Source organism: Labeo rohita, chromosome 11 (assembly GCF_022985175.1).
Source record: "Labeo rohita strain BAU-BD-2019 chromosome 11, IGBB_LRoh.1.0, whole genome shotgun sequence".
Lineage (NCBI taxonomy): Eukaryota > Metazoa > Chordata > Actinopteri > Cypriniformes > Cyprinidae > Labeo > Labeo rohita.
The window spans coordinates 1835200-1848173 of NC_066879.1; the positions used below are offsets into that span (position 1 = coordinate 1835200).

At 35.7% G+C, this 12974-nt stretch overlaps 1 protein-coding gene across 1 annotated transcript in view; it reads right to left on the reverse strand.

Moving 5' to 3' along the window:
- The window catches only part of apc2 (APC regulator of WNT signaling pathway 2), a 31523-nt gene that overhangs the window by 13502 nt on the left and 5047 nt on the right, over positions 1–12974 (reverse strand). Inside the window, 5 exon segments of the mRNA XM_051122548.1 lie at positions 85–198; positions 1578–1686; positions 2339–2603; positions 4033–4123; positions 5879–6037. Of these exon segments, the coding sequence (XP_050978505.1) occupies positions 85–198; positions 1578–1686; positions 2339–2603; positions 4033–4123; positions 5879–6022 (723 nt within the window). The 5' untranslated portion in view covers positions 6023–6037.

Consider the following 12974-nt stretch of genomic DNA (forward strand, 5'->3'; position numbering starts at 1 on the left):
GACAAACACGTGATGTTTAAGCTGGATTTACAGCCGGATCTTTGTTGATGAAAACGTGGCATTAAATCTATAATCTGTTCTTACTTGTGTTCTCTGAACCATCTCGTCGCTGGTGCCGAAACGTTCCTCCATCACAGAGCGCAGTTGTTGAGCTTCAAACTCTAGCTGCTGACGAATAAAATCAACCTGCATGGAGAACTGTGAAGCACAGGAAAAAAACACAGATATGATTTGTACTTTATGCATGCTATTGTTTTTAAAGCAAGATCAAAACTCTAGAGTAGATATGTTCATTTCAGTTATTTTACCTAACCAACAGCTGATGGTCGTTAACTGATTATTAACCGTTAATCGAAAAGATTATTTTAAATTAGAACTAAATTATTTTAGAAAGAATAAGTGTCTTTGACCCGTTAAAAATACCAAAAAAAATTTTCCAAGGAGTAATTGTACATGCACAAAAAGCAGCAAAAAACAGAACACGAGGATTCACATGGACACATCACATCACACACCTGCAGTGCTTCTGCGAACAGAGAAAAACATAAAGCTAGGCTATATAGGCCTATGTAATGAAAATAATAGGTCTATACAATAAACTGTGCAACAAGTAGCTAGTATTCAGAGTTTTGCTTCATTATTGTGCTGTGCGAAAGGAAGACGACTGAAAGTGGCATCCTCTTTTTCTTTATTTTACAAAAGCACAAAGATTTGTTTGATTGTGAATGTACACCGTTTCGATTATCTGTATGACTAGAAGGAGACGTTTCCACTGTTAGAAGGTCAGAAATTGTGCTGCACGCACACACAGTAAAGCATTGCTAACTTGACAATGCAGTCTTTCCATTATTATAATAAAATATTCAGCCAAACAAATGAAAAAAATCACACTGCTTTTGCTTTAGCCTAAATTAATTTGTTTTAGCTTGTCGTTTATTTAGCCTAGCTTCTTATATTTTTCAATCTTGTTCTTTTCTGAATACTGGTAAATTTTGTTTATAGTGTTTGTAAACATTTCGCGTCGGCATCAGGTCTATTTCTGAATGTAACAATAAAATGTGACTTAACGTTATAGGCCTACATGATTTATCTTTTTTATTTTTCTCTCAAAAATGCAATTTTATTTTATTTTAACCATCCATCAAACATTTTAAAATGATTACTGAAAAAAATAAATAAATAAATGACCTTTTAAACAGTTTAACTGATTCTTTCTGATGGTTAACGGTTATCCAGTTAAAATGAGCATCCCTACTCTAGAGATATGAAAAAAACCAAACAACCAATTCTATAAAAACACATTTAAACAACATGCTTTTATTGTATGGAAAAAAGTGGTACAAAAAATCCTTTTAGAACATGTTGGAAGGTAAATGATGACCGAATTTTCATTTTTGGCCAAAATATCCCTTTAAGAATCAAAAACTAGACAAGGACATTACCTCACTCAAAAAATCTAGGTTTAGGACAATCTGTGGTCATTAGCAGCAAAACCAGGTGACCTCATTTTTGGCTACAGATGCACACAGTCCCATCAGTAATGAGTAATTGGGGTGGAAGTTGTTTAGGCTGCTTACCGTATCAAGCCGTGGCAGTTCAGCCAGTCTCTGAGATAAACCTTGCAGCTGTGAGTAATACCACCGCCGCTCTCTCTCCTCTTTCTCTATTTCACTCAGCAACATGGACCTAAAACACACAAACACACACTCCTGAAACCTGAAATTACTGTACTCAGCCAGCGTTGGGCAGAATTCACAATTTAATATTTGAATTAGTTTTGTGAGTGTGAAATTAAATAGAACTGGCCACAGGGTTTTGAAATAGCTGAACTGAATTCCATGTTTTATTACTTTTTTTTTTTTTTTTCAAATTCCGAATAATCACTAATTATGCATCGTACTCCAGTTACATGTCTTCTTATTATCAGGGTTGAAAATGGTTGTTATGCTTAATATTTTTGTGGAAACTATGACACATATTTTTTTGCATTCCTTGATGAATAAAATGTTTAAAAGAACACCATGTATTTGATGTGTGTGTATATGCATTTCCCCCATTTTTATTATTATTTTTCTTTGTTCTGTTGCATGTATTTTTCATAACAAAACTGTTGTTCAACTCTTTCAAATGAGTGCACCAATCTCCTGTAAAACCACCTAGTTTTGACTAGCAAAAGCAAGTAATTATGGTTCATGGATGTGACCTAAACGACTAGGCGACTGGCTATTAAAGGTCTACTTTAAGGTCTTCTAAAGGAAACTTTAAACCCTCTAAAGGAAATAACATTTCAGTTAAAAACGAGACATATGATTAGAGTGTTTAGATGTGATGCACTCACCTCTCTTTACAGAGATCCTCTAAGTGCTGAGCAGTGACACGGCCTTCTCCAGCGGTCTGATGAGGGTGCCCGGGGTGCACGGCTGTGCCCTCTCCAGATGCAGATGAGGACTGGCGGGACGGTGGACAGACGGGACTCCTGGCTCTGCCGATGCTCATTCTTTCCTCGCCTTCTCCTACCTGGCTAGCCAGCGTCTCTGGAAACACACGCAGGTTGTGAGGCTGGTACTTGAGCTCGTAGTAGTTGGTCAAGTCCATATGCAGCTCTAGAAAAACAAGAAAAGCCAAAGATTTTATTACTTTTAGAGTATTTAGGATGTGTACAATCAGCTAAGAAAGATTTCTTTTACTGTAGTTCTTAAACATTTAATAATAGCCCACTTTAAAAACAGCAGTGCATGGTGTCTTCATATTTTACTATAGTTCTCTACCTTCAAGAATTAAGGCTGGTTTGACAATATTGATTCCTCATTTTTCCTCTTTCCTCATTTTGATTTACTAATATCAATTCTGAATTTCCCAAGATTGATCTTTAAGTCTATGCTTTTTTCTGTTGATACATGGACATAATTTCACTAAAACGTATTTGTAATAAGCTTTGTGCTTTGTTACTTTCAAATTCTGGTAATTTTTTAATAAACAATTAACTCTAAGTCATAAGGGTCAATTTTTTGAAACTGAGATTTATACTTCATCTGAAAGCCTTCCATTGATGTACGGTTTGTTAGGATAGGACAATATTTGGCTGAGATACAACTATATGAATATCTGGAATCTGAGGGTACAAAAAAATCAAAATATTGAGAAAATCACCTTTAAAGTTGTCCAAATGAAGTTCTTAGCAATGCATATTACTAATCAAAAATTAAGTTTTGATATATTTACAGTAGGAAATTTAAAACAATCTTCAGGGAACATGATCCTTACTTAATATCCTAATCATTTTTGGCATAAAAGAAAAATCAATAATTTTGACCTATACAATGCTACAAATATACCTGTGCTAATTAAGACTGGTTTTGTGGACCAGGGTCACATTTTACCATTCATTATATAAATATACCATATGCATAATATTTAACATTATTATTTTACTTAACCTTCATTTAGTAAAGTCTTCATTATTTAACATATGTTAAATATTACAACATGTTTTTATTACAGCCACAGCTTAAATGTTGAACACTGTAGAATGCAAACCAAATTATATAATACAATAATTCCAAATGCTATTGAATCAAATTAAGAGCTTGCGAACTGAAATCAGATTAAATTGTGTCAATATATTTGCCAATTTATAGAACTGAATGTCCTGAAAATGATTTCATTTCAGTATTTTCAGTTATATTTCAGCAATACTTTCAGTTATTTTATTTTTTGTATCTGTTTTAGATTTGTTTAAGCAGAAGTGTTTAAACAGACTGTGTAACTTAAAATTAAATTGGCCTGAATCCTATGAACAATTTATGCAGAAATCCAGGTTATTTCAAAACCTGCATAATTCTGTGATTTTTTTTCTATCAGTTTTTCATATAATTTTTTTGTACAATATCTTCATTTCATTAATCAAAAACATCATTAAATTGCTAAAGAGTAAGAAAAGAATATTATTTTACATTTAAAAGCTAACTGCTACAGTTAAATGAATTATGATGGCTATGTAGAGAAGTGGCTACGTAAAGATTCCTGCAGTACCTTTGAGCTGGTCCAGCACATCAGTTCTGCCTGAAGAGGCAAGAGTTCCGGCCTCCTGCTCCAGTTTACTCTGCAACTGCCTCAGAACCTCCTATTACAGCCAAAAAAAAGTGGAGTCCAGTTTAGCAAAAATCGAACTCATTAATTTCAAAGTACAAAGAGAAATTCTCATAGATGCTTCTCTCATATTTAGAAACCGGTTAAACTCATCTTTATAACGCATGCATCGGCTCTGTCTGTTTGAGGGGAGAAATGACTGTGAGAGTAAAAAAGATTTGGCAGGGATTACACTCAGCATCTGGGCATGTGGGCCACTGTGGAATCATGGGATATTGAATATGACCCATGCATCACCTATAATCTCATGAAAGCAGTTGCTGAATCATTTTCAATTGATGATTTTGTGAAGACAAAGGCTTAGAGCATTTCCGTTGCATAAATAAATGAACCCGCAGAGTACGAGCTGTATTTTTAAAATGGATCGTTAAAGGTTAGTTTAACCAAAATAAAAAAGTCTATCATCATTTACTCACCCTCATGCTGTTTTAAACCTGTATGCATTTCTTTCTTCTGAAGAAACAAAAAATGATGGGGTCCAATTTAGTTTGGACTCCAGTGTTCTTTAAAACATCTTTGTTTTCAACTGAATAAATAAATGATCTAATGCAGAATGAATATATCCAACGTTTAGTTATTATATACACAACAATACACTTTGGGGTTGGTAAGATTTTTTTTATTTATTTGAATTAAAACAGTAAAAACAGTAATATAGTGAAATATTCTCACATAACATTTTAAAAATGTGATTTATTCCTGTGATCGCTGAATTTTCAGTTCTATTTGAAATAGAAATTTTCTTAAATTAGATTTTTTTAATTCCACGGAAACATTGCGAATGTTTTTAACTATCTCTAAGTCGAACTGTAATTGACAGAGCAAAGCTGTTGATTCCTAATGAGCTCTTCAGGGGTTTTATTCCCTATAGGATTAATGTCTCCAAGCAGTTAAACACAAAAACAGGCGTAAACCTGCTTTATTCAACCTACATCAAACCTTTTAAGTGCATTTCCTCATCTCACAGTTTTCAGTGGATTTATGTGGTTTGTTGGTGTGATTTCATGTGCAGAATCGTTAAATATGAACAGGAAAAAGACACTCCCGTTTTACTGGAACTCGAAAGCTGAACCGACATCAAGCTCATGTAACACATCAAACATTCTGCAATTTAAGACTCAGGGTCAATAATAAAATAAGCTCCACGGTCTAATGGTTGCCTTCTCTGCTCAACTGAGAGCTGTAATGGGCAACAGTGATTTAAAATGTGCTCAGACATCATTCAGCTTAGAGATGCTGGACATTCATCATTAGAGTCTCCAGACATTTTGTGGAAAGTGGGTCATGGCTGAGACAAATGTGTGCAATGGAGACTCACTGCTCACCACACAGATCTACCCTTCACACTGCACAACATGGATTATAAAAAGGTATGTATTTCATACAGTACTTTCTTCTTTTGTATGTTCATTTTTTAAGACAAAATCAATTATTTTGAATAATTTTGAATACACTGCTTGATTATTGTTTTTACAATTTTGTTCAGTGCCACTAATGGCTTCACCTTAGGTCTACATGATTCTCAAAGATTATCCTGACCTATAAAGATCAGTTTTATGATCTCTTTTATCATTTTAGAAGCAGATCCAACACATTCAAGCAGAATCAAAGATCTAGCATCAGGCCTGACTCCAGGTCTTGAGCCAAGATCATAAATGCATAGACCAGGGCTCATTGTGGAGCTAATGCTGCCATTTAATAATTTTCTTATAATCTGAGTTTCACTCACCTTCATGTCAGAGGTTTCATTCTCGAGCTTGGACAGGTGGTGTGAGTTGTCCTGAAGCTCACGGCGCAGGTGAGAGTTCTCCTTACGGAGATCCTCCACCTGCCGCACCAGCTGGTCATAGGAGGCCGTTGGGTACGACATCATCACTCGATGGGATCCCTGAGAAGGTCAGAGGGCAAAGGTCACTCAATCTTGATCACGTCTCTAGGAATTATGATGAATTCAGCGTACACAGTTGGTACACAGTCAACACATTCTCGGAGAACCATGTTTATACCAGCTTAGAGTGGTCAATATTTTTTTGGAAAATGGTAACTGTTCTGGTTCAAAGTAGAAATAATAGAAACAGTCCCACATGTTGTCATAGTTTTAATGTTTTAGTCAAAGACCTTTTTGCGAGTAAAGTGATTACCTATACAACCTACCCTAAATTTGCCTATTATGTGATGGGTTAGTTTATGGGGGGGCATTTATTATTTAGTCTACTAGTTAGAATCAGGTTGATTAAGATGGTCTAACAGACTGAATCTAGGACTGACATCTGGTAGTCCAGCTAAACAAGCATCTCAGCCAATTTGGACCAGCTAGGACCAGATAACAACCCAAAAATGGCTGTTGTCAGGGTCTATGACCTCTCAGGAGCAATTCATACTGCAGGCAGTAAATGTTACAAAGGTTAATTAATCAACTGTCAAATTTAGTTTAGGCCTATTTCATATTTCATCAGTGTTCACACTCAGCCAGGCCTGAATGAACTTCCTGTGGGGCCTCCAGTCAGATTGGCCACTATTAAAGAGTAAAGCCATATAAAGTCTAAAAAAGCAATAAAGAATTTGCAACAATTAATCCGGAGACACTTTTCTTCTTTCTTTAGACTCTACCCTTAAATTATTTTTAAACATTACAACTGTTACAGTATCAAACATTGCTTTATGTATGTATACCATAATCTGGTGTTTTCTAGAAATTCAGATGAGAAAATAACCAACAATACAAAAACGAATTAAAAAGTAGTAAAAAGTACAAAAGCAACATTGTCTAACAGCAATAAGCCACAGTGTATATCATAAGGGAAACTGCGTAAATGTCAAATGGAACATGAATTGTTCCACAGCTCTATATATAAAGTTGGATATATGTGACCCTGGACCACAAAACCAGTCATAAGTAGCACAGGTATATTTGTAGCCATAGCCAACAATACATTGTATGGGTCAAAATCATTAGGGTATTAAGTAAAGATCATGTTCCATGATATTTTGTACATTTCTTACTGTAAATATATCAAAACTTAATTTTTTTTATATGTAATATGCATTGCAAAATAGTAACATGCATTGTTAAGACCTTTAGTGTTTGTTAGGATAGGACAAATATTGTCCTGTCCTAACAAACACATTATATATATATATATATATATATATATATGAACTCTTAAAAATAATGGTGCTTTAAAAGGTTCTTCTTGCCTTAGAAGAACCATCTTTGGTTCCACAAAGAACCATTCAGTCAATAGTTCTTTGTGGAACCATTTAGACAAAAAAGGAGTCTATAGTGTACACTTGAAATCGTTAACCCTGGGTTAATCTAACCCCTGGGTAAATCACATTTCTCATTGCTCATAATTTACCCAGGGTTAAGAATTAATTATTCAAAAGCTGTCATTCCATACTGTGCTTTTTCATAATGTATATTTATTTCATACTGTACAACTGTAAAACATACCTATACCCAGGGTTAAAATCAGGGTTTAGTACAAAGATAACCCAGGGTTATGTGCAGTGTGAAAAGACCTTAGTTATGTCTGACTTCATCTGCATACATACAGCATACTCATGTAGGGACTTTAAACCATACATCAAATCTCAACTGCTTGATTGATTGTATTGTCTTAAAACGTAAACTATTTTATCATCTTTAATCTACTGAATGCAATTAAGGCATGAAGGTATTAAGAACATTTACATTAAGATTTTCTGCGAAAAGAATTACACAAATCTGACTTGGCTTTAATTTAAATTCAACCTTAAAAAACAAATATAGCATTCTTTACTAAAAAATATAAAAAGCAAAGCCATGTCTGGAAGACATAATGAAAGCAAAGTCTGTCTTTAAGCTTGTGGATGATCAAGCTCCAAAAAAACATCACCAAGCCATCTGTCTGTATGAGCAGAGCCTCCTTGCGGTTGATATGACAGGTCTGCATTATTCACGGCTGTGTTAATTCTCTCTGTGACTGGTGCCAGCAGCTCCTCCTATCACCATCCCCCACTATAGTCCAGATCAGGAAGACATTAAGCATTTCTCTATGTCACTAGTCATCTCCACTATTGCTTGTTTCTGTCTATTTCTGTATGTTCCAGTCCCAGCAGTATTAACACATACCCTAAACACTTCCTAAGTACTTCTTTTCATCAACGGTGGCCATGTTTGTAGTTGAGAATTACAGTATGGAGGAAGTAAACAGATGCCTGTATTTGTCAAACAGAGCTGGGGGATGGGGACGCTTTAACCTCAAGCATCTTTACAGTACGGTCTACAGCACCAGTGTCATAATACACACCTGCTGATACCACTATAGATGACAATTTAGCTTTGCACACCATAACACAGCTCAGCACTTATTAACACAAGCCTAAACTAACACCACATAACATAGTCCAATAAGATTAAAACAGTGCAACACTACAGACCCTACCATAGTCTAAAATATCTTAATACAACGTTAAAATAGCCCGGAGTAGCTTACCATAGCCCAGCACAAGTAGAGCTTCAACAAACAAATATAGCTGCAAACCGTGATTACTGGGATTCAAGCCCTTTAAGGCATTTAGCCAAATATGGAAAAAGACATATTGTTTAGCAAGTCTATAACCACCTAAATCAATGATCGAAAAAAAAATATTTTTGGCAAAAACAGGTAATTTGCTATAGAAATATGATGTTTTTTTCTAACGTTTATGACTGTTATAGCGTCAGCTGTGGTCCGATCTCCTCAAAACTTTGCATACTTGTTTAGAATCACCTGCATGTGCTCGCCAGGTTTTGTGAAGTTTTGAGTTTTCCTTTAGGCTTTATAGGAATTTAGGTAAATTTAGACAGGACCCTTTTCTCTCAGAACTTTGGGGCGGTGAGTTGAACAGGCCCACCAAATTTCGTTCGAATTGGCCTCTGTTAACCTTGTCTAACAGGTGCTCAAACTTTATTGGCCAATGGCGGCACTTTGGACCAAGACTGTGGACACTACTTTCCATGTTGAAAAGGCAAATGGTTGCACAGTTATTGCCATCTTAAGGTTTTTCCCCTCTAATAGCGCCACCAAGAGTCCAAGTTCCATGATTTTTTTCCTGTGACTTCAGCTTGAACTCTTACATGAGTGTCCTGAGTTTGGTGGAGATATCTCATTCCACTTAGGAATTATAGGCATTTTACTAAAAGTGGCCCTGGCCCTTTCGAACGTTTTGGCCTCCCTTTGCGAAAGTGAGTATAAAGTTTACCTTTTTTTTTTTTTTAATAATTATTGATATTCACTCTCCAGAGAATCTTTGGTTTTGCACTGGTTTTGTTCCGATTGGGGGAAAAACCTAGGACTAGTTCCCAAAAGTAAGTTTTTAAAAAAATGCAAAGTACCCGAAAAATTTGCTGGCCCACGATTGAATCTGAGGCGTGCATTTTGTCCGCCATGAGCCAAGGATTCCAACGTCAAGACACCTTAGATTGATGGTTTAGGAGGTATAGGCGATTTTGTACTTTGTTCACTGTAGCGCCTCAGTCAAGCCAAATGGGGCAAGCCTTGGTGGAGTTGTCTGTGATGTGAGTACTACCATCCTTCCAAGTTTCAAGTCCCTACAACTAAAGGTTTGGTCTGCATGATCAGTTTTACATGGAGATTGCTGAGGGCTATGCGCTTGAACCCCTAATTTTTTTCGGTAATCGATTAAACTAACTATTACTAGAATGGTTAATCAATTAACTGTTGAATATTTCACAGATGGCTTTGATAGATTATTCAGTATTTGCAATTAATTAAAATACTGAGTTATCCATATTCTAATTAATATATAAAACAAGGTATAACTTTAGCATTTGTCAAACAATGTCAATAACGTTGACTAATTGTTTTAGCTATAACCACAAGCCTAAAACGGCCTCAACAAATCTTAACACACTCTAACAGAAAATGGCCCAACACATCTTAACACAATCATACATCAGCCCAAAAGAGATGCACACCCCCTTAACACACCCTAAAATAACCAAACACATCTTAATCCTATAATACCTAATGTATCATATTTAAGGGAAATTTCTATGGCCGCAAAATCATAGAAACATGATCAGAACTTGAACACAATCTACTACATTCTCTCTGTCGATAAATTAAGATATATTATTGGGAGATAAAGAGTAACAACTGATATTCATATGCACTTTATGCAAATAGCGCTCACAGGTGGATGTTTTTTTTTTTTTTTTCCAGGGTGCCTGGCATTATCAGCTGCCTAAAAACACTTTGGTCGACACACAGCCTCATGCTGTCCAACACAACTTAACACGCCCTAACACAGTGCAGCACTGCATAACATAACTCAGAATATCTTAATTCAACTCTATGCTAGCTTAATATACTGCTAACTATAAGCATGTTTGGGCTTGTTGTCAAAGTCAATAAGAGGAGTCACAGATTGTGTAGCATCTGAGCGAACAGATTAGTTGATGGAAAATTGATTCTGCTACAGTTACTACTGGCAGCTGATATAAGTAATTGTAATTAATCATAATTAATTGTAATTATTTATATATATTTCCCTTTGAGCTAAATTCGCTACAATTGTGTTTTAAGCTTATTTTTAGAAAACAGTGACAGATTTGGACTGCCTAGTGTTTGGTCCCCATAGCAGTAATAAGTCTGACTATTAATAGCAACTGGTAATACCTGGACCTACTGTTTGAGTTATAAAATAATAAGTACAGATGGCAGATGGCAGTTGTTTGTGACAAATACAGTATTTAATTATTATTGTCCACCCTATTTTTAACATAAGAGCAGATACAGCCAATTTTAACTAGGGATGCATTGGTTAGATTCTCACATCAGGTATCGGTTCCGATACTGCCATTTTTGCCAGATCAGGTATCGGTCAAACAGGGCTGATCCAAATCTGATATTGTGCATACCATTCTGTGTTACTGTTAAGCAGCACAAAAGGCATAAAAGCATTATAAAGCACAAATAAGTTTTTGTGAACTATATTCCAAGTCTTCTGAAGCCTTCTGAAGGTTTTGAGTATTTAAATCGTTACACAGTCATCCTCAGCTTGGTACATTCTCTCCAAGATCATTCAGTGTCTGCAGTATTGTAATTGATTTGTAGATAAATGTCTATGAATTTGCATAAAAGGACTTCTTGCTGGAGTTTACTGTTGTTTCTAAATCGTGTTACTTACTACCGGCTGTCTGTTAGAATAAAACATGGGATTAGAAAAGACTATGAAGTGTTTTTAACGTGCACAGTAAATGAAATTTAAAACTGTTAAAAGAAAAGGCCCAAAAAACTGTTGCACAGATATAATACACTATGCATCAATATCTCCTCCCTTTGTGCTTAACTTTTTAAGGCAAAACGCTGCATGTTGCTTTAAACGCATCATTCTGTGCACCAGATGCACATACCGTAAGCACTTTGTGCCATGTTGCATTTGTATTGTCCTACCTATCATATGTTGTTCCCTCATTAAAAAAAAAAAAAAAAACAACTTTTAATTTTATAGTATATATTTATATATAAATATATTGTTTTTTCATATATTATGAATATGCATAAAGTTTTTTTTATAATAAATAGTCTGTATTTAGTAGACTGTTTAGAGTGCTTATGAGTTCCACACACAGACACACATAAATTCTACATTGATTTAAAAGAAAAAAAAAAAACTGCACTGGTATCAGATCAGTATCTGTATCGGCCAATACTGAACACCAGGTATCGGTACCAGTATCAGTATCGGTATCGATATCGGAGACAAAAAAGGCAGATCGAAACATTGCCATGTTTAACTTTTAACTTAAATGTGGCAGTTGTTTCCAATTATTTTAGCTCATATTGCAAACTGGCTTTTGCTTACATAATATTGTAATTTTATATATATGTATATATATATGCTACAGTAAATAAACTCAATGATGCAAGCACCTCCCACACACACCCAGACGCCCTAATACAGCCTAACACAAGGTAACACACCTCTACAAAACCCAATGCGTCTTAACACAGCACAGTTTAACAGAACAAAGTACATCTTGGCAGAGAACACAACACTAAATCTTGCTGAGTGATCACTTCTAATACATTTATCCATTCAAATAGAGATTTTGGTTGAATAATATTCTTAATGGGGATGCCAGCACAGATACCAAATACCAAGGCATTCACTGCAATCACGACGATCCTCTAATTGTCTAAATTAAGTCTCTGTAATTCTGCTCTAATAGCCCTCCATTAGTCAAATAAAGATTTACTCACAAACAGACTGCTGCTTTCTCCAGACCGAACAGATTCCAGTCTCAGCCAGTGTTAAACTACATTACCAGAGCCGGCCAGACCCCAGAACATTCAATCAGACCTCTCTGGAGGACCACGTGCCTTTATATGCTCGGGTGAGGTCCATGTAAGGACAGGCTGGATTATGTAAAGATAATGCACAACCCCAAAATCAATCAATTAAAATTCAGACTCACAGATCAATGAGGAAAACCAATTTACCAGGAACACGATGGCCAGAGCAGTGGCTGATTTTCACTGCTTTTAAATCATGAGGACACAGTGTACACAGTATCTGACTGTAATTTCAGCAGGGTTTGGACAGCATGAATTATTCTGGACTGCACAGGAGACCCTAAATTGAAAGCTGGTGTGTCTGATAAGATATAAAAAGAGAGGGGGAGAGAGCTGAAGGATGGAGGGATGTTTGATGATGAAGCATGTGTGAGCATCCACAGGGATTTAAGCACAGCTGGTTCATCTTTTTCATCTGGCTAGTCTCGTTCCAGATCTAATAGGCTGAACGCACGACCAATTGGGCACCGTGCAGACACA